The 22,809-nt window shown below is 37.5% G+C and overlaps 1 protein-coding gene across 1 annotated transcript in view; it reads right to left on the bottom strand.

Moving 5' to 3' along the window:
* Window positions 1-21: 21 nt before the first annotated feature.
* The window catches only part of LOC106950537 (rho GTPase-activating protein 26-like), an 85,290-nt gene continuing 62,502 nt past the window's right edge, over window positions 22-22,809 (bottom strand). The window contains exons 13-24 of the mRNA XM_015037461.1: window positions 22,336-22,401; window positions 20,860-20,934; window positions 20,699-20,783; window positions 20,506-20,564; window positions 15,456-15,561; window positions 12,664-12,823; window positions 11,192-11,336; window positions 10,751-10,940; window positions 6,568-6,603; window positions 6,349-6,459; window positions 4,025-4,116; window positions 22-1,758 (exon numbers count right to left, since the gene is read on the bottom strand). Of these exons, the coding sequence (XP_014892947.1) occupies window positions 1,670-1,758; window positions 4,025-4,116; window positions 6,349-6,459; window positions 6,568-6,603; window positions 10,751-10,940; window positions 11,192-11,336; window positions 12,664-12,823; window positions 15,456-15,561; window positions 20,506-20,564; window positions 20,699-20,783; window positions 20,860-20,934; window positions 22,336-22,401 (1,214 nt within the window). The 3' untranslated portion in view covers window positions 22-1,669. The remainder of the gene's footprint in view (window positions 1,759-4,024; window positions 4,117-6,348; window positions 6,460-6,567; window positions 6,604-10,750; window positions 10,941-11,191; window positions 11,337-12,663; window positions 12,824-15,455; window positions 15,562-20,505; window positions 20,565-20,698; window positions 20,784-20,859; window positions 20,935-22,335; window positions 22,402-22,809) is intronic.

Consider the following 22,809-nt stretch of genomic DNA (forward strand, 5'->3'; position numbering starts at 1 on the left):
TAAAACATAAAACTCAAAGCAGACGTTCAAGATGTATCTTTAATTCTTCACAATCCTTCACCAAAATCTGTAGGAATATTTAAGGCTGTGAACAGACATAAATGATAGAAAATTCTGGCAACAAATAATGCAATAATGGAATTAAGTTAGTAAGCTAGAAATACAAAATATAAAATTTCATACTTGTGAAAAAAAATATACCCCATCAAAATGCTGTTTTTATTTACAGGATCATTAAAAACACCACAAAAGGATGAAGTTTGGAATTTTATGTTCAATAAAATCTTATAAATAAGTTTATTTATGAACAAAGTAGTCTTATTTCACATTAGCTTGCTTTTTTATTCTCCCATTTGTTTTTTCTCCTTTTAAAAATCTCTCTTAAAAGAATCTTGTTGATAATAAAAGATAGAACGGGGGAAAAAAAGCTAATTATTACCAAAACATTCACCTCAGGAAACAAGAGCAGTCGCTGCAGCCCAGAAAATGATCTATATTTCATTAACTATAAAATCAAAATGTCAATCTGTCCTCACATCATTAAGCTTAATATTGTCTTTATAATTCCTCATAATGTGATCAAAGCTGGGGAATTACATCTCTGTGCTGTTGACATTAAAGCTTCAGATTCTGCGTTATGGAAAAAATAAGAGGGGAAAAACACACAGGTGCTTTGTAATGTTAAAAAAAGAGAGAAAAAGCTTCCTGGTTGATTAGAATTCCAAGAATGGACCAACATAGTGCAAACATGACTCATCATTTCTCCACTCGCAGCAAGGCCTTGCAGCTGGGCTTGTTATAACCAGCAGCAATCAGTTGCTCCTCCTACGCCTCACTGTAAACTGCTGAGCTGCCTGTGGATCCTTTGTGAGATTTTTCACATTTCTATTTTCCAAGTGATGGCTCTGCAAAGGAAAAGACTTATAAATGAGCGTGGCGCCAACGCTGACCCGAACCGTTTGAAGCGTACTCATCCGTCTTGCGGATCTGCCCTGGGTTTCGGGGCGTTTAGCTCCTAAACGTCAGCGAAGCAGACCGTCTTCCCCTGGAATTACCCAGCGAGCGATTGCGAACACGTTTACAGCCGAGCCCAATCACCACAGTCTGGTTCCAGGGCTCAAATTTCCCAAGGGGATTAGCGACCGAACAATGGAGAGGAATCAGTCCAACTAGCAGTTTAAAGCTGAAGGCCACTTACCATTTATCTTGTTCCCTGTCAATAATGCCGTGTATACCTAATGACAACGGGGAATGATGAGGAAGTGGCAGTCCAGATCAGAGTAATAAAACAGACGTTTAAAAAATGAATTGCAACTCTCACCTCAAATATATCAGCTCACTTAGAAGAGTAATTTCACCAAACCCTCATGTTATCTACACCCCCAACACACAAACACTTACATCTTCTTCACTGTGAACTCAGGTCAACACAATCCCAGAACAGCTTCAGTTTTTCCTCTTTCTCTTCCCAGTGCAATTCAGACAAAGTCCACAATGCTTCAGTCCTGTGCCAAATCACTTTGATATGGTTCTGCTTGGTCCAGTTTCTGTTCTGATCTAGTCAACACAAAGTCAATAAAATCTGCTCCAGCTGATCATACAACAACAGAGGAGTTTTGTGCAGTCAAGTCCAGCTTGGTCTACGTTAAGTTTCTTGGTCCAGCTGTGGCTATAGCAGCTCCACGTAGTTTTCTGGAATCAGTCCAGTTCGACCGTCTAGAGTCCCCTCCAGCCAGCCGGGCTCCCTGGAAGCATGAACTGTAAGGAAGCAACAGGAAGATGTAAAATATGATGGCATAAATTAAGGACTATACAGGTGAAATGAAATATTTATACACAATAAGATGAATTAGACTTTAGCAATTTTGGAAAGGGCAGGTGATGTCATGGCTTTGTAAGCTGCTGACAGGTTAATTCACTGTCTTTTATTAATTAAATCTTTTATTATCTGAGTTCAATAGAGGCATACCTAGGAATGTACGTTAAAGCAACACCTCAAACACGCTGCTTCCTGTGACATCATGGGGAGAAATAGTCAACCAAGAAATCAGCAACACAATTGGAAACCTCCACATGCTGCAACATCCATCTGTTTAAAAAGATGTGTCTCAGAGATGAACTTGTTTTGGTTTAAATTTGTGGGCCAGCATCATTTTTGAAGATGCTGGCTACAGTGAAAGTCCTGTAACAATGAAAGGCCACTCAGGAAAATAAGAAGTCTGGATTCCAAAAGCAACATAAAAAAACTGATTATATTTTGTAAGAGAACTCAAAGACCTTCATAGTTGGAGGTCTTTCTTATTTTGCATTAAGTAAATTAAGGTTATCGTATTATTGTGTAAATATCTGCTTTCAGCTGCATAATTTGAGTTACGTTATCAATAAGTCATATCAAAATAGGCACTAACAAAGCAAACATTAACCAAATATGTGAGCTTCATGACAAGTGTAGCTTTATGTGTCAAGTCTGATATGTTTAGAAATAACATGATGTGCAGAAACTAATCTGGGACACAATGTTCGTCAGCCAAGAAATAAATATACAGAAGTGACATGCAATGTGGATATTGGTGAATAAGTTAATCAATAAATCGCAACAGAAACATAGACAATATATGTAGGAGAAATATCAGGGGACTTTTTTGCTGCAGAGCTTTCCAGCCTTTAACTGGCATTGAGTTTAATAAAGCACCAGGTTGAGACTTGCCAATTGGCTGTTCTTAAATTAGCTGGATCCACATCATAGTCAGAAATTTCTGATCCCAATCAGGCTTATTTTTGACAACATGCAGCAGGCATCTGGTTTCATTAAAGTAAATATAATCCATCCATCCTCAGTCAGTGTTCAGAGGATTCAGACAGTTTGTTTTGGGTCACTATCATGCTAAAGGCTCCAGCTATGTTTCAAGTTTACTTTACAGACTGGCTTACATTTTACTCAGGCAGGCTCTGAGGTGAGCTGAAATGCTGACCTGGTCAGGTCCTGCAGCAGCAAATAGATGGCACTTCCATGTCCATGCTTCACAGATAGCATGAGTTTCTTTTCCTGGAATGCTGTAATTATTTTTTTGCTTTTTTGACAAATGTGTACTCTATTCTATCCAAAAAATCAATTTTAGACTTATCTGTCCAAAGAACATCATTCCAAAAGTCCTAGTTTTTGTTTATGTTCTCTCAGTTTGGTCTTCATGTTTTTCTGAGAGTTCAAATCGCTGAATGAATCTGTTCTAGTCAGGAAGCAATCATATGTTGTAATGCAGCGTTATTATTATGACTGCTTTAAAAAAAATCATGGAGGTTGTAGTCTGAGCTTCTTGTGGACAGATTAAATGCTTCGTCCTTGGCTGCAGATGAAAAGCCTGCAGTGTTCAGATACCACTTTGAGGATTACATGTCCCCACGGACAAAGTTTGACCCATGAGGGCTCACATGACACTGCTCTGCATTACATAACCATCAATAGTCTTTAAGATGCCAACATTATTTAGATTTTAAAGGTCAGCTTGTAAGAACAAGAAAACTGAATCCCTCCCATGAGCGCTATGTGTGTTTGTCATTTCAGAATTTCTTCAACACATACACACATATAGACAAACAGGTGAAGTGCTGGGGAGTGTTAATGAGTGAGTCGGTGTACGGACAGCTTTAATAGCTTTTCACCCTTGAATCTGTGCAAATATGACCTTCGTGTAAAGGAAGCTAATTGGGAGCTTTGAAAAAAGCTGACATGTTAAATTCTTCCAGTCATGTAGGAGAAAAGATAAGTAAGCTAATGAAAGATCCTCCTTTTTCTGCACGGGTTGTTTTCACCTCTTAATAAAAACTAAGCAAACAGCTCCTTTACTCAGACATTAAGAAAGTCTTTTGCAGTGTGAACACAGTCTTTCAAACCGTAACAAGAAAGTCTGAGGAAATGCAAATCCCTATGGCTTACTGTGTGTTTTCACAACAAATTAACTTCTATAACGCCAACACACTTCCTGTCTTTCTCCTTCAATGCTGCCAGCTCCAGCGTCTGACTCACCATTCTCAAAGACGGTCCCGGCGATGAAGGACAGCTCTGAGTTGTGCTCTGCCTTGCAAGCGTACAGCGCTCGAGCCTTCCTGCCTGTGATACTACAAGCACACAGAAAGTTGGAGCAAAACATCAAGATTTAGCACAATTCGTTTTAAAACAGGTAATTAATTTATATATATGTTTTAAAAACAATATTTAAAATAAACTGATCTAACAGCAGTAGCAGCGTGTTAGACTGAGAAATTCAAAAAGGCTACTATATAAAATTTCATTTAACTGTTCAGCTTGGTATTAAACTCAGAGAAATAAAAGCTGCCTATAAATGCAGCGGTGACACTTGTTTTGCTATCTTCAAACATTTTCTATCAAATAAAACTTTCTGAAGATTTTTTTATCTACTTAGTTTTATTTTATTTTTTACTTTTTTATAGAATTTCTTGAAGTTTCTGATTAATAATTTATGACTTTTCCTTTTCCTGGGGAATAAATACAGCAGGACACAGAGGCCTTTAGTTTTTGCCGCTCTTCAGGAAACTCTGGTGTGTCTTGGCACAATCAAATATTAGAAAATGAAAATAATAATAAAAAAAAGAGATGCCTAAATTTGGCCATTGGTAAAGTCAAAACTAAATTTTGAAGTAGATAAAATAAATGCCAGGAAAAAAAGCCTTTCTCTTCTACCATCACAATTGTAAACCTATGGAGTCAAATGACATTGGCATTGAGCTTACCAGCAAAAACAATAATAAAAACTATTCAGGAGTTACTGGTTTGAACCAAAGGATGAATGTAGGAAAACCACTTCAATATGGATGATCAGTGTGAAGACCCTGAAAGAAATCTGCTGATTTTTTTAAGAAATTGATGATTTATAAACCCAAATCAACATAGAAGTTCTTCACTAGACATAAATGAAAAGAAGAAACCTACTTTTAGGGGGTTTATACATCTTTACCTGGTACTCCTCCGAGTGAAAGGCTACTTTGGGTTTTAACTAGTCACAGAGAGAACCAGGTATTAGCAGCTCCTCTGGCATCACCAGATACTTAAGTCTTTAAATGTGGAGCGTTCAGATGCTGTACATCTGCCAAGGTTTAGGTGAGAGACTGCAACCAATCGGTGTTGCTGTTTTCTATTCCAATTTAAATAGAGGGACTTACATAAGAAAGGGTGCCGTCTGACCTGTATATAAATAGTTCAGAGCATTTTCTTGATCCAGGATGTAACCTCTGATCTTTTGATTTAGCTTTTGAATGATCTCCTTTCATAGGGAAGATCAGCGGTCGCATCATGCTTAAGGGCACAGAACAATGTCCCCAATAAACATTTAAGACATTTACTTTAATAGGACTCGGATAAACTTTGCTCAACAGCTGGATAAATGAGGCTTTATCTAGAGACCAAATTCCGTTATGCTCACTGCTTACAAAACTATTATATTTACCAGCTGTTGTTAACTTGACCTATATTTTTATAGCATCCTATAAATCTGAGCATAAAACATTTGCTTCGTTGGGTTTTATTTTTTTATGTCCCACAAATCATTAAACTCTTCTAGTTGTTATAGTGAAAGGTTATATCACCATTTTTTGGCATGAGGACTATAATAAAGCAATAGCATTTTAACACCTTTTACTTTTAGACTAGTTAAATCTGGACTAGATTTGTATGCACTAATACAAGCATCAGTTGATGTTTGTATTTGATTTATAAAAATGTTTCAGTAAAATGTTCGACTAAGTGATTGGTATTTCTTTTGAATTATGACCTAAGCCAAAAAAAATCTAGAGACAAACTTTTACTGGTATTTCTCTGGGATCAGCAACCTTGCAAGCTTTAAATAAAACAGTGGGTTCGATCGAACCCCAGGGGTTCGATGAGTCGGTCTCAGGGGTTCGGCGGAGCTTCTGCCGCGGAGGTAAAGACACACTTGTGTAAAGTCGTGATGACGCCCCGTTTTGCCATCACTTGCTCCAGAGGATCACGTTACATTGCTTAGCCAATCAGTGCTGCAGGAAGGAGTTCCACTCTCAGCATGGATTTGAACTTGTGTCTTTAAATTACTTCAGTAAAGCTCAGTTTTGACCAAATTCTATAGTCTAAATCTGCTCCTTAGTCACATCTTTTTGGGGTTGGTACTGCCTCTAGTGGTGTGGGGGAGGTAATACAACTAATATAATTACATTACTAAATCAGAAAACCGCAAATTATTTTCTGTGTCGGGGGCGGGGGGCTTGGTGAATGTGCATATGAAACTGGTTGGTTCGGTACCTCAAAAAAGGTTAAGAACCACTGAAATAAAACAAAACAAAGAACCAACATGAACCAACCTAACTGGGGAAGAGTCACTGGAAGCGGATGAGATCGGCTGTGGACTTGAAGGCGCTGAGAACATCGGCCAGGAGGGAGAACGGGGCGAGGTGGGGCTCGGAGATATTGCACTGAAAAGCAAAATTTACATGTTTGATCTACAAACACATTCAACTCCCTACAGCTTGTAAACTGTGAAGTTTACATGTGATGGAGGACATGTGGAAGACTCTTCCTACCTTGTTGGTATACTGCCTCGACTCTTTGGGTTGAGTCTGAAGACAGAAAATAAAAAAGAAATTTAACTACACACTGAATAAAAGTGTTAAGCAAACTAAATTGCAGTGGTCACATTTTATCTCAAAGCTTTAACAGAACAGGAGCTTTTAAAGTGATCCTGTTTGCTCATGACCATATCTGATGAGAGAGAGTCCTGCAACAGATCAAAACATAAAACATTTGGCTTCAAGGACGAGCTATTTGTATATTATTCACTTTGAGAGTAAGATGCATCTTATTTTTAGTGTGCTGCAGCAGTTTCACTCTGTAAAAGGAAAAGTTTCTGTCTCTTCCCACTTTTATAGTGCAGGATTTTCATCCTAAACTGGCCAGGTCATTAAGAAGTCCAATTCCAGTTATGTTAGTGTGGAGCATTTAGAAATTTATTTGAACTGCTTCTCTTCCCAAGGTGGAACATCTAGCTATCCAGTTACTTTTCTCAATATTTGGTACAGAAGTTAGCATGTACTGTGCATTATGCTAAGTACACAATGGATCAACATGACAGACAGACAGACAGACAGACAGACAGACAGACAGACAGACAGACAGACAGACAGACAGACAGACAGACAGACAGATAATCCACATTCACAGGGAAAAAAAATGAAGAGAGCCAACGCAAATAAATGTTAGTCCTCTGAGATCTGAGTAACTTTTCTGACCACAGAGGCATTTTTGCAGCTCATTAAGCTTTTAAATGAACCAAAAGTTTTGCAGGCCTGGTTATTAATGAGGGATAGTTTTGCTTTGTGTTTTATTGTAATACAAATTGTACCAGGAGAGGTATTAAAAATAAGGATCTGTCATAAGTGAAAAAATTACCTATTCAGCGTTCAAGAGCTTCAGGAACTTCTGATCATTTGTGTAACTTCTTTGGAAAAAAAAAAAAAAAGTCTTGTTTAGAAATGTGGACTGTGGGTGCTGACGTTAGCGTTGGGGATATCTGGGCTGTTGCAACATGTTTTCATTGAGATGGTATTTTATGCTTGAATAGCTTCGGTGATCGACCAACTCCTTTTTGAAAAACTTGTAAACAAAAGTAGTTTTTATCAGCGTCCCATCAGTCCATTTTATTTTAAACAAAAACTAATCTTTAGTGGTCCAAAAAAAGCAGCTGATCGTTATTGGTTGCAAATGTTGCTTATGTGTCAGATTTAATCAAATTAAGTAGCGTACATGTAGTCGACCAAGTAAACAGGACAAACTGACAGCATTCATGATTTGTTATGTTTCGGCTACACTTCCTGTTACAGCAGTTGTGTTCAATATCATGGAAGACTGTATGGTAATCTCATTTTCAAGAGGTCCATCACTATGGCACTGAAAACTATAATTCACTTCCATCTGAGCAAGCTGTCAGTTGTCACCAATAAATTTGCCATGCTGTCCATCTACTCTGGTGCCGCATGTTGTTGATGAACTCACACTAAAGCAAGAACAGATTATGCATCATGCTTCGAGACTGTTACTGTGGTTACCTTTTACGTTTACTGTTAAAACAGCCATCAATAAAAATTTGGAGAGTCACGAGGAAACAATTTGCAAATGCAACACTGACAACTGCAGGAAGCCTTTTGTGCATTATCCTTTACATGACAGAAATTTTCCTAAAGCCTTTTCATCTTTGAGATTTCATTGTTTGTAGAAAACGCTTTAGGGAAGCATGCCATGAATGGACAAGGAAGGTGCAACATATTGTTTGTTAATCAGAACTAGGGGGAAAGGCTATTATTACCTATGAGCAAAAAAATACAATGCTTTTACCACAACTGAATGAAAACTGACACAGTAATACAGAAAAAAGGAAACACACAAGAGGTGCTTTTAGTTTAAAATCTCAAAACCAATAATAATAAAAGAACAGCAAATGATAAAAGAGTATGTGAAGCAATCATCTGTGTAACTTTCAGAGGAAGGCCCCACACAGAGGCAAATAAAAAAGATGGTTAGATTACAAACCAGAGGCAGCTGCAGCAAGGACATTATGAGAGCTATGGCAGACCAAGCTCCTCTTACATCAGCCCTAAAAGTCTAAAGTAACACATGAGCCAACTACCAGCTAGTGCCAATAAATCCATCTGTAAACACTCTTTCTCTTCTTAATGTCTCATTAGCGGAGTCAGTCAAATGTGCCCAGGCAGCCACCCGTACACAGACACAAAACACAAATGACAAAGTGACAACAAATAAACTACAACAAAGTATGAGTCTTGTACAAAACCAATGGTAGGAAAGAGAATTACTACTGAATTAAAAAAGTTTTTTAATACTTTTTTTTTTTTTTCCATTTTTATTCATCAGCTACAAAAAGTAAGTTCCTCTTCCTGGGATGCTTTAGAGGCCTACAAGCCTTTAAAAAGCCTTATTAAAACCTATTAATATTTGTAGGAAGTTTTTAAATTGTACGTTTTCAGTTTTTCCTCGATGACTCCACGTTTTCAAAACAGTAAACACACAGACCAAAACTCATAGTCCAAGTTTTGTTTGCAAAAGGTGCTAAGTTGGCCAAAACATTTAACGAATAAAACAAGTGCAGATATTGCCTTGATACAGCACAACCTTCCACCAAGTGCATTGTGGGAGAGCAGAGACATTTTTATTCCTCCATATTAATGCTATTTTCTGTAAACTTTTTGCTGCTGCTATCCTTGACATTCCATTCATATTTGCTCCCCCGTTGCTACATGTAGGTTGTGATGCTTGGTAGCCTGATCCTTTAGTTTGAACTACTTTCTGCTGTGACCACATTTCTTTCAGCTTCCTGTAAAAAACCTGCTGGGACTTTTCAGACAAAGCTGTGGGAGTGGAGCATCTTCAGATCCAGCCCTGGTGTAGCCCATTACATCACTGACATGCAAATCCCATTTGTTGTCTTTTTACATACGCTGTGTGAAATTGTCCTTCTTGAAAACAATTGGATCCAGAATCAGAAATCCTCATATTGCTCAGACTGTGGCAGACAGAGATTTCCAGGACTCTGGCAGTTTTCCAGCCAGCTGCTCTCAGCACCAGTCGCTGCATTTGGGGCAGCTTCATTGAGCAATTAACAAGGAATTTCAAATCCACAAGTCAGCAGTTTGTTTGGTTGTTCACGGTCTCAGCCACTCGGCTGAATATTGCAGAAAATCTAATATGGCTGTTTATGTTTCTTCTTCAATTATTTTTATCAAGTCAAATGTAATCAGAGCTCAGATTATGTGAGGAAACAGTTATATCATGCATGATGCCAATAGACTTTCCGAAAGTAATTTGTCTGAAATAACTTCCCTTTGCAAAATAGATATTGTGCCACAAAGCAAAATGAATCTATCAGCAACTGAAGGGAAAAACCAAAGATCTTCCGAGTGACTGGTTTCAGGGTCTCAAGGAATCCAAAGTTAAATGACCATTTAATATTTCTTTTTAAAGAAAAAATTGAATTTGTGTGTGAGCTTGTAAGTTAGCTCACACACCACATCTCTCCCGTATGGTACTGATTCTACAAAAGGAAACCCTGCCAGGAGCACAAGCATTTTATCAGCTCTATCTTTGCTTTGGCAGCTTTTTTAACATTCACACCTCAGTAAAGAGACCGACAGCTTTAGAAAGACAGTTTCTGTCCACAAAGGATAGGGTGAACATTGTGGTTGATAGTGGTGAAGCTGAAAATAACTCAGCAGCTATGCTTAGCTCCAACATAAAACCCTCTGCTGTTTGTTCACACAGACTTGGAGAATTTTGGCCACATGCTGCTTTTTGGGAGAGGAGGGAAAAGTGGGGTGAGGGTCGTGTGAAATGAAATTAAGCAAAAATAAAAAAAATAAATTACATGGAACATTAGGCAGAATAAAATATTTTTCTTCTACAGAAGAAGAGCAAACTAAATATTAGGGCCACAGTAGATAAGAGAAAAAAATAGGCATGGGGAGTACATTTATGCCAAAAAATGTGAATTAAGATTAACGTTATATTTATGAGATAAAACTTGGATAAATTACGAGTTTCCATGATTGAAGGCATAGATTGGTCATATTAAAGCTAGAATATTGTGCACCCAACATGACAAAATGTAAAAAAAAGTTTAGGTGTGTAAATACTTTTATAAGGAACAGTGTAAGGAGCTGCATAGTGAAACTGTATATCCAAGACATTATGACTCACAGTGAACTGGGTCGGATTTTTCGGCCGTCCTGCTCTCCATCGTTGCTGGTCAGGCTGTGTCTGGGGGTTTTATTGTGGCTGCCGGTGCTGCTGCTGCTGCTGCTGCTGCTGCTGTTACAGTTTGTAGAGGAAGACACCGGGTGCTGTGTGTCAGCAGCTGGGGTGTTGCCAACACTGTTCCTCTTTTCACCTACAAAAATAAAGCATGATTTACATACTTTCTGCTGCTATAATGGTAAAAATCCTGACTGAGCAGTGTGACTTCTAGTTTACATAGACCAACTAAATCCTTGTCTTGTGTGTATCTAACATGGTCACATAATTCAAATACAAGTGCAAGCTGACACTTTTATGCAATAAGAGTGCTTAAGGAGAAAATATATAAAGTATGTAAAAGGTGAACAGTATAAAAATGTGTTATTTTTGGGCATGGGGGATCACCTGTCTGAGAATGTGTCGGTGTGTGGAATAGCGTGAGAGGCCTTTCACTGCAGGACGGTGCTTTGCCCTCAGTGCTTCTCCTCCTCGACTGGTCGAGCTGCATGTTTGTTGAATTGCCTGTCGAATTGGGCACGTCCCCGAATATCTGTGTAAACAAAAAGCTCTAAGGAAATCGGAATGAACAATTTAACCTTACAGTCTTATAAAACCTTCCGCAGATAGTTTGCAGATTAAAAAGCAATGTTTATCTTGGCATGGTCTGCTTGAAAACCAAAAGCTATATAAAGAAAGCAATGTGAACAAACTGGTTGGGTTTGAGAAAACTAGAAGTTACATAAGTCATCAACATGTCAGCTGAAAAACAAACTGCAAAATACAATCGTGTGAGAGTTTTGCACATTACAACTGCTAAGTTCAACGTATTTAGCGGTTGTAGTTTAATTCATGTTAATTTTTTTAATTTTCTTTCTTTATTTGCATAGGAACAAGTGTTAAGCATAAACGTAAGCAGAACACTATAACCTTTTTAGCCTTAGTTAATTTGCAATGCACATCGCCCGATGGACTTTTAGTTATATAAAACAATTTAAAGCACAATAAATCAACATAGCAAAGCAAAATGTCAAAAAATAAACTCTAACATAAAGTTAAAACTGATCACAATAAAAAAGACCATCATAGCAGCATCATGGGCTGGCTGTTAAACATGACTACAAGTCTGGTCTTTAAGAAACTCCTTCAGTCTTAATCGAAAAATGTGCCAGACTGGGATCAGTTTCAAATTCCACATCCTAATGTCTCACACAGAAAAAACTGCTTTGATCAAAAAAAGGTTTTGCAAAAACGTTGTTGCTGGTTCCACCATGAGTTACTAAACCTGCAGATCTAAGAGGAATTACTAAGTCAATTAGTACCTAAAGAGCCTGACCTTTCAAATCTTTGAAAAATAATGATACATTACATTATTTATCAAAGTTCATCATATTCAGTTTTTTTTTAAGAATGTGGCAATGATGAAATCTAACAGGGTTTTTGTTGAAACTTTTAATTGCTCAGTTATATATAATCATTTTGGTGTTACATCTTACAGAAATTTCACCTGCTGACTCTCAAAAGGATGAAGTAAGTAAAAATAAATGTTATATGTGTGTGTGAGTCATCTGTTTACCACACATTCTCTTACTCCTGTCAACATGTATGCATGTGGTGGCAGAACCTTTTACTAGCGTCTTGTTTGCTCCATTCATTGACTGAACACTGTGTCCAATGGCAGGCTCTCATGCAGACATACTGTTGCCATGGTGAACTGCGTAAGCAGCTTGAGGCAAGTGACTTTAAAGTGCACTTACAATTACCGTGGGCATATTTAGATCTAATAGGTGCAATAAATAATGAGGAAAAATAAAAATTTAATCTTCACTGTCCAATTTTTTTGCCCATGCCTGGACTCACAGCCCTCCTCCTCCTCTTACCCTCTCATGGTGCTCTATGAGGATTTCCACTACAATGTTTTGGAACTTGATGTCCATGATGGCTGCGACCGTCTCCTCCTGCGGGCGAAGCAGAGTGGGCCCAAAGACCACGCCCAGGTTGGCGACAGTCATCAGGTTCTGCTGGTGGTGACTGGCCACCCTGTGAAGGAAGAACAACAAAAAAAGAAGAACCACATTTAAATAAATGCAAATATATTACACAAAGACTGACATATCTTAGTGCTGTGCTAAGATATGATTTCAGGTCATTGTTTATTGAACTGAAATCTGCTGCTTCTTGTGAGTTTTTGAATCCCCCCAAGAAATTTTGATAAATAAAAAGAGAAAAAGATAACCATCTGCTTAAACAACATGACATTGTTGTTGAAAAGTGAAAGGATTAAAACATTATTCATAAAGACACCTACTATAATGGGAATTTTCCATACCTTTGAATAGGTCAAATTTGGACTGGATTTATTAGCTAACAAATGCATTTTTCAAAACTAGAAACAATAATTTGCCAATCGTAGGGAGAAAAAACAATTGTGGCTACGTGGAAAAGGCCATGTCACCAATTTGGAATTGTTTAAAACAGAAGATGAATCAATAATTATCAATATTGACAATTATTAATATTGACTGATATGAAAAGCAAATATATCGAGATGTTTTTCAGCCATAGTGTCGATCCTTACTGTCTATTCAAAAGAGCTTTTGCCTCAGTGAGTGAAAGAGTAAGCTATAAAATTACTTACCAAAAAACACAGAATTTCCCTTTTTTTCTACAAACAATGGATGAAAACACTGCCATCCTTCTTTCCTTAGAGCAACACTTTGAGGCTCACAAGATGATATTAGCTGCATTAGTTGGGCTGCCTACTTGGCCAGCCAGCTTAGTAGCAAACATGCCACTCTAAGTTTATAAATCTAAAAAAGATAAAAGCATCATTATGACAACATTCTTTTCAGCTATGGAATCTACGAAGAGGCCTCTGAGATCTGCAGACCCCAGTGACCCACAGTTAGAGTTTCCAGGTGAGATAATAACAGAAAGCCTCTGAGGTTCTCTGTTTATACTTTGATTATGTTATTTGTGGAACCCATACAGTTCTCTATTTGCTGGTGCTTAATTTATATTGTAGCTGATTGGCATATGTAAATATTTTACACTGGTATTTTAGGAATGCATATGTACTTAAGCTCCAAACTGCCATTACATAATGCTCGAACTAAAATCTACTGATGTGATTTCAAATATAAAAGTTTCATTTTGTCTGTTTTGCCAGGGACATATTTTGCAAGGTCACAATGCATTTTAATCTCCTTTGTAGGTGCTTGGTCATAATTCAAAGACATTTCCTGCTAAAACTTAAGAGATGGTGCATTCAGGAGAATGGAGCAGACAGATGGGCTGATGCTATGAAAGGATAATGCCCCCGGCTGCAGCTGTCGCCTTGCACAAAGTCATAAAACTCCACTGTAAATCAACAGCCTGACAAGGACCTTTGCAGAAAAGCTGAAAGAGCACAGAGAACAGGAGGGCATCGCCTGTCTGCAAGCAGCAGGTCAGAAAAGGACAAGGCAGAGAGGAAGACTGGGAAAGGCAAAGCAGTTTTCTGTCTAAGGAATGTTTTTGCTTCTGCAATACATTTCACAATTAAAACAATCTGTAGTTAGTTAAAGCAAGTGAATCTACCAATAAAAATAGGTTTAAAAATTAACACAACAATAGTGAAAAATACTAAAATGACCTTGACCTTTCTGGATTTCTTTTTCATTGACTGAACTGAATTATGTCAATGATTTACAAATGGTTGGACTCATTTATGCATTTGACCTTTTACATATATAAACACTATCTCATCTTTAGCAATGATGGAGTCAATCTGCAGGCTGATAGGAACAGAAAAATGCAAAGATCAAAGGTGTGCTCTGACACAGTCACCATATCTATAAAGCGGTTATGATGATGGCCATCGACAGCTATAATCCAACAAAGCTTGTGGAAATATGCTCACTACCAAAAGGCCTGCATGCGCTCACCCACAGGTAGTATAAACATGGATGATGGCCCATTTATCACAGATTGCATCATGCTGCAGCTCCAGAAGGAAAGCCTGATAAATCCACTGGGCTTAGATGCAGGTTTAGACTGAATACACAATGTCAGTGGAATACTTTAGCAGAATAATCACACATAAGCCACTATTGTCATGCCATGAGTTGTTTTTTAGGCTGGGGCTCATTTTGATTATACAGCAATCAATAAATGCATGCATTTATAATTCAATAGATTTCTCCAGAGTATTAAAGTGTATTAATTTAACATGTTGCTTATGTGGTGAGGGAGAAAAGCAATTATAAGGAGTGGTCAGAGAGGCCAGTGACTAGATTTTGATAATGTTTTGTCAGATTTTTCAACTTCCAAATTAGAACATTTAAAGTAAAGCCACCTGAACTTCAACATGCAATACATCTACTGTGCATATAAAATTTAATTAAAGTTACATTTCTGATTTTTTGTATCGTAAGAAACCAAACTCTGTATTTGTGATGGTCTTTTAATTTTTTAATGAGAGAACCCACAATGCATCAAACTACATAGAAATTATACTGAGTCTAATTATTTTTTTTCTTCCCAGGATTGATGGCAGAACCAATCAAGAGATACTGGACTCCACCAAACGGACTGGAGGACACAGGTTCACTATCACTGGTATCATTACAGGATCAGAATTTAAATTTAACAGAGTGCAGCTCATCTCCGCCTGTATGTTATCTCCACCTACTTGGACAGGTGTTTCATCAGCAGCTCCAACATCTGTCTGTTCTTCTCAGGTAATCGGTGAACGAGAGCATGGATCTCTGTCACTCTGGCCTCTGGATTGTCCATCTCTGAAGGAAGACACATATAACAGCAATGGTTGAGCTCCTTTGAGAAAAAGAGACGTGACACATCAGGACTTTATAAAATATATAAAGGAATGAACCAATTATGTAGCTGCTGACCAGGAACCAGGAATATTACAATATGATGAACTCATTCAGTGCTTCACCCAATATATTTGTTGCACATAGGAGCATTTCTTTATTAAGATCATTTACCGATAAACTAACTCACTGACTGACAATGTAAATATATTAACAACAGTGTTACTGTCATATGTTGCACTTTTATGTTTTATGGTGACCACAAAAGGAAATAAAATCACATAGCTATTGCGGCTTAAAAAGAGGATATGTTGTCATTCTTAGTTTTTAACTGAATTGTTATGTAACTCTGCACTGTTAATAAAAAGATATTTGTTAGTCAGAAGTGAGAAATACTCAAAGAAAGTTTTACAAACTGGAGTTGTATTGAAAAAACAAAAGTAAAGCAGGCAACATTTTTTATTGAACCAGAAATTAGAAGCAGCATTTGCAGATACACATAGATATAAAGTTAAATCCAAAATTATTCATACCATTACCTGATTTGTGTTTATATTAATTAGGGATGCAACAATATGACAATTTGAGCCGATGTTGATATGTGGTATAAATATTTTAGTGGCTAAAAAAATGAAGGTGTTTTAGCATTAAAGAGTGTTTATTAATGCATATAAAATATGGAACTTGCATTTATTAAACTGGCAAAATGGCATAAATATTCAAGTCACATATCAAAACTACCCATAGAAATTTTGACATTAACACTGTAAATCTTACATTAACACTGTAAATCTTACATTAACACTGTAAATCTTACATTAACACTGTAACCTATTAAATTTGCTGGAGATCACTCATCTCTTTGGTCTGAGCTGCTGGAGACTTTGCCTTGTTGATGGTTAAGGCTGACAGACCTGTTATTAAAGCATCACAGCTGTAAGTCAATAGAAAGGTGACAGAGTGCTCACAGTAGATCAGCCCTCAGGATCTGGCTGTCAGCAGGAAGTAATGCAACACCGACTCGACTGCAGGGCTGGAAACCTCTTTCACATACTTTAGCACTAAAAGTATTTCCAAATCAAGTCAAATGCTGCAAAAGCCAAAGACTAAAATATAAACCAAAACTATTATTGAGAGTATAAGAAGAGTAGTGCAAGACATCTTAAACATGTCCTAATAAACATCCAGTGTCAACACAGGCAGTCATCTGATAAAAAATATGACACCTACTTGTCATTAACTAATATGAACACTACAACCTGCAGTAGGTAATGTTTGTAAATATTTATTTTTTCACTTATTTGTTAAAACTGTTATTATATCCTGATAGTGGAATATGAAACAGATAATCTGTGAAAAAAATCAAGTTAGTCTGTATTGTCCCAGTGGTCCTGCTGCCGTTTGCAGAAATACACCGCTCTCAGAAACAACCAATCAGAGCCAGGAGGAAGGTCTTAACAGTGTCAATCATGCTTCTGTACATGGTGCTCACATCCTTCCCACAATTAGTGCATGCTGTCATTCAAGCTCAAGATTGCTGGTGTGCTGCGGCTGTGCTCATGTCGGAGAAACATCCTAACCTACCACTGAATGCCAGCCTGGTTATTTTTTCTTAAATGCAATTAAATCCTTTTGTCACAGAGATAAAGAAAATTAGATCAGACATCAACACATGAACATTGTTTAATGAAAAAATAAGAATTTTGTAGGTATGTCATTATTTTTTTCACATGGTTTTAACTGTGAACAGATCCAAGAATATTTTTTTAGAAATTAATAAATTATGTGTACATTTGTTGTCATAACATGACAAATTTTTTTAAAGTTCAAAGGATAAGAATATTTTTTGTGAGGCCCTGTCTACAAAAAGCAGCACTGTAGTTGTGTGGGGAAAAAAACAGAAAGTGTTTGAGAAATAATTTCAACCTGTTCACAGTTTCTCAGTTATGCAAATCTTTCCCATCAGAGCGTGAAGACATTTGCTTTACAAATTAGTGGATAGAGAGAGTTCAGCTCTGAACTGACATGAGGGGAGAGAATAAAGGGCAACGCACATCAGCGGTGTCAAGCAAGTGAAGAAGTACACCCCCATTGTTTTCTATTTAACAACTTACACAGATGGCATCTGAGATAAGATGCCATCACAGATGCTTACAAAGATGCCATAAGCACCACCAAGCTGATTTTAAAAACTGCTCCATTTAGAGGAGCTGATTCCTCTGACAAAACATTCTCCAGATAAAGTCCCATAACCTCTCTGTCTCAGAACCGTCAAGAACAACATTCAATCTGAGTTAAAGGCATCGACTGCATTTTAAATATGTTTTAAAGGCACTAGTCAACAATTTTAGAGGTATCGCTTGATCAAGCATCGACTGTGTCTCACCCATTCTCTAAAGCCAAGAGCAAAATAAAAATCCTTTCACCTGTCAGGTGAAACCAAGCGATGATTTAAAAGATAGCTATCAGTTAATATTTGTTTAATAGGAAAATCCAAACTTGTTAGACCAACTGATTGCCAAGAGGTTCTCTACTGCCACTGTATTATTTCTCATTTCTTCACTCAATTTAATATAAAACACTATCATAAATTGATTGCTTAGGTTTTGGAGGGTTTAAAAGTGTAACCTCACAGAAAAATATTAGGAAAGAATCATATTAGTTAAAGTGTACAGAGGAAGTGAAAAGGTTCATGGGAAAAACATGTTACAAGCAGATGTAGGCACCCAGTAAAGTTAATAAACTGATATTCTCCTGTCAGTGAGCACAAAAGACAGAAATTAGAAGTCAGATTCTATCCTACCACACCTTCTACTCCTCCTCCCCTTCCTCTTCATTTTCCCTTCCTTCTACACCAAACCAGTTCCCACAATGTCTCTTTCTTTTACTTCAAAAAAAACAGAAAGAGACAAAAAATATCAGATTTTTTTTTGTCTAAATCTGATATTTGACACAGGATGAGAGTAAACAAAGAGGAAACTTGAGGAGGAGCAAAATGAGCGGTGGTGGTGGGAGGAAGTGGCTGAGATGTGAAAGAGAGAAGGAGTGAGGGAGGAGTCTGCAGTGGGAGTTCAAACCAGGACAGCGTCCTCATAGCGCTCTGCTGCTTCTTCTGGGATGAGCCAGGAGACAAAAAAATATGAGAACTCAGCCGCATTCTTCCATGTGCCGATTCGTGCCATGCAAAATCTAACATAACCAGAGGCTTTGCAAAAATAGTGCAACATTTTAATATAGGGAAATCAAACAACAGCGATTCCAAACCTTACGTGGAGGAAAGTTCCACATTTAAATATCACTGAAACTCCACAAGCCTACCACAGACAAACATATAGAAACAGCCTTTTTATTCTCTCTCTGGTTGGCTTGGCTATATATGGACCTGCTTCCTGGCAGTGTTGCCAGGGACACAGAGTTATTTCCTGGAGTTCATTCCCATTGCAACTGAGCTTTCCAAAGGATTAACAGTCAAACATACAAGACCTGTCTGCCCATCCTTTTCAGCCAAACTCAATTAAAATAAAATACACTTTATCTTACTTTTTAAAAAATAAAGTAAAAAAAAGAAAAAAATGAGAAAGAAGAGCATATAAACATGCACTGATTTGAAACATATTCATGTCCACTGTAACATTTTCACATACTGTCGACTTCCAACCACAGACCTTCGTCTTAGGATAAATGATTTTCTTTTTCTTTCTTTTTTTTCATAAATAATGATCTGAAAAGTGTGGCATGCATTTGTATTCAACCACCCCACAGAGTCATTACTTTGCAGACCTGCCTTTCACAGCCATAACAGCAATAAGTCTTTTAGGGAATGTCTCTACAACCTAGAGATGATATTTTTGCTTGTACTGAAACTCAGTCATATTGGATGGGCTGCATCAGTAAACGGTTATGTTAGGTGGATTTGGGTCTGGACTTTGACTGAGCCATACTAACACAGAAATAGGTCTTTATCTGAGGCATTTCACTGTAGCTGCAGCTCCTCCAGAGCTACCACAGACATTTAGGCTGCTTCACTGATTGACGCTCTCCTTTCTTCATCTATCACTTCAGGTGGATGACAATACTATTTTTTATAACAAATTAAAATTATAAAATCTTGACTGTACACTTCAAATTTCTATAAAAATCCAAGCGGATCTGATGGTTCTGATGACTTGTGGAAGAAAATGTGGACCAGCCTCTGCTTGTAAGAGTTTATTTTGTATCCCAGCAGCAGCAGGCGAGGAATGCACTGGGCTGAAACGATTGCTTTGGCTGTTGGACAGTTGTGATAATCAATCTTTTAAAAAGCAGAATAAGCCAAGTTTTTTTTCCCTTCAATAAGTGCTCTACATATGAAGCAGATATTTTTTTAAGTTGGGCTTTTGCAATAAATAACCCCAAAAAATAGACTTCAGCTAGTTTGTACCATTACGTTCAGCAGCCCGTGGCTTTTGTCCTTCATGTCAAATTTGAATCTGTATACTTGTCATCTGCACAAGCACACACACACACACACACACACACACACACACACACGCAGGCTGGAGGGAATCTGCATCACAGACATCACAAAAAAAGAACCAGAAGGCTAAAATAATCCCCATTTATCTCCTTCATATGCTGGTTCATATGCTGCTGTGTTTTAAACTCATCTAAGCATCTCCTAAAACATAATAAGGGGAAAAAAACTCACATATTACAATGAAAATATCAAAATCCATGCTTAATCCGTACCAAAACTATCTGGGACGATTCAAGAGGATTTCATCTGAAATCAGCAACAAACCAAAAAGTCAGCCACTGGATTGCTCTTTGTAGGACTTTGTGTATCCTTTTTTTTTTTTTAATAACTGTCTGTCCTGTTTTCATGAGCATTTGGGAGGCAAATGAGGTGCACAATAAGAAGAGACTTACTGGCAGCTTTGATGAAACTCCTCTGGTACTGGTACGTCATGAGAGGCGCAGGCAGCATCCTGGAAAACAGAAGATGTCACGTAAACCAATATCTACTCAGCTAATTAAGCAATTGAAATAGGCCGTCTCAAGCAAAGAGTGTCCAGTTATTAAAGAGATATAAATGAAATGAGCCCATTTTTGCCACACACACCTCAGATAATGCTTGATGGCACTCGTTATTGTTTTAATCTCCCACTCTGGGTTGTCCAGCTCCACATCAGCACACGTCTTAGGATCTGAAATACAAAGATACGACTCAGTTTCCCCGAAATGGATTTGTACATGCTTTTATGTGTGTGTTTCAGTGTTTACCCATAGTCAGGCTCAGTAGTTTTTGTACTTTGGAGCTTACGCCAACGATTCTGTACAGACCCTGCTCATCAATACCTGAAGACGCAGAGATGAAATAAGGAAGTCATGCTGCAGACATTTTAGGTAATTATTAAACAAGGTATATAGAAGGTTGACCGTTCTTCAGTAGATCTCATGTAGTAAACTGAAACACAAAAAACTGTATTTTTTTCTATTTTATAGTTAAATTTGCCTTTTAAGGTACAGAAACCTTCACAAATAGTTGCACCCATAATGTCCTACAAGCACAAAATAAATATATAATTTATTGGAGTAACAATGTCAAGAGCTGAGAATGTCATTCGCTCTAACAAGGTCCCTAGAGCCTAGGGAAGGGAAACAGGCCCGCAGTATGATTTACTCTACACCGTACCTAACAGTGAGCATGAGGGGCTTCTCCAGATATTCATACTTTGATTCCCAAACTAATTTGGAGAGGTTGTTGTTGAAGAGTTCAATATTTTAGTAATGAAGTCAAAGTACACAATTTCAGCTGAATCTCTTAGCATTTAGCAAACACACCCCATTTCCAGCTTTGATCTTCACCTTGGGTTGCCCCATGTGGAGGGGAAAATTGTAAGGCAAAATTGTGATGAATCTAAACAAGGCCAATCAGAATTTATTGTAATAAATTACTTTATTAGTACATTTCAGCTCATTTCACCATCCAAACTGAATGTACTTAAATAATTAGAAACAAATGACATCATCATACACAGTGTGAATGTCTCTCCTGAAGAGTGAAGAGGCATAAAGAAGGCAGCAACAGATGCTCTAAGGGCATTGGATGAAATAAGGTGGTGGTTTTTTTTCGTTTTTAACATGCAGACCTTTACTGTGACATTTTAGGGAACATCTGAAGGCCAGGAGTGTCCAGAAACATCAAAGAGACATATACTCATAAGGTGGTAGCTTCAATTTCATTCGTGCCAGACTTCAACTTTTTCAACATGACTTGCAAAGTCAAGGATGCCACGCTAAGTACATACAAGTGTTACTCCAACAATAGAAACACCATTATTTACATATATAGTGTCATTCTGTTAGTATACCTGGATCAAATCCACAGTTTTAATTCCCTCAGTGTTTACTGGTTCATGGACATTTATTTTCATTGTTTGGTTTTGTTTGACAGTTACATCTGTTTTGGTACAGCTTGATGAAAGGCTCAGTAAATAGATAATGTGCACCAAATATAATGGAGTAATGATTTACAAAGTTGTATCCCTTTTCTAAGACTTCTCAGAGCTACTTTAGGAGCTCAACAACATTTTATAAATGGATTTTTACATGAAGCACTTTCCTGAAATAAACATAAAATAAAAAAATCCATGCCAAATGGGGCAAGCAGATGTCAACTAAATATATGCAAAAGTAAAATAAACCACATGAATTAAGCAGGAGATCAACCAAACAGATATACTGTTAACATTATACCTCGAGATTCCACAGCGTAGATGAATTTTTTCATGACGTTGAACCCAGTAACATCCAGCTGGGCCACTGTTGATGAGAGACAAACAAGGATCATGAAGCGATTAGCAGCTTATAAAAAAATACATGACGACAGGCTCTTCCTACTTTAGATTTTTATACACTTTGAAAACATTTCTTCTCCTTTCAAGCTTGTCTTTTGGGCTAAGAGCTTGATTTCAAACTCGGAGAGTTGGACAGCTGCAAAAAGTTAATTGCATTCCTAAATATTTTTAGGAAAATTAAAAATCTGTTCAATCGCAGTATTCAGGCAGGCCGTCTATCTCAGTTTTCCTCCAACTAAGAACCGAAACCTGACCAGATTAAACAACCCCACAGGAGAAAAGCATCAATGGTCGCCTATTTTCTTTTACTCCTAAGCACTCATCTGTCATCACATCACATGTTTTTATTTTACTTTACTCCAAAACTTTGCTC

The sequence above is a fragment of the Poecilia latipinna genome, unplaced genomic scaffold (assembly GCF_001443285.1).
Source record: "Poecilia latipinna isolate Pla-1442-1.1 unplaced genomic scaffold, P_latipinna-1.0 Scaffold406, whole genome shotgun sequence".
NCBI lineage: Eukaryota > Metazoa > Chordata > Actinopteri > Cyprinodontiformes > Poeciliidae > Poecilia > Poecilia latipinna.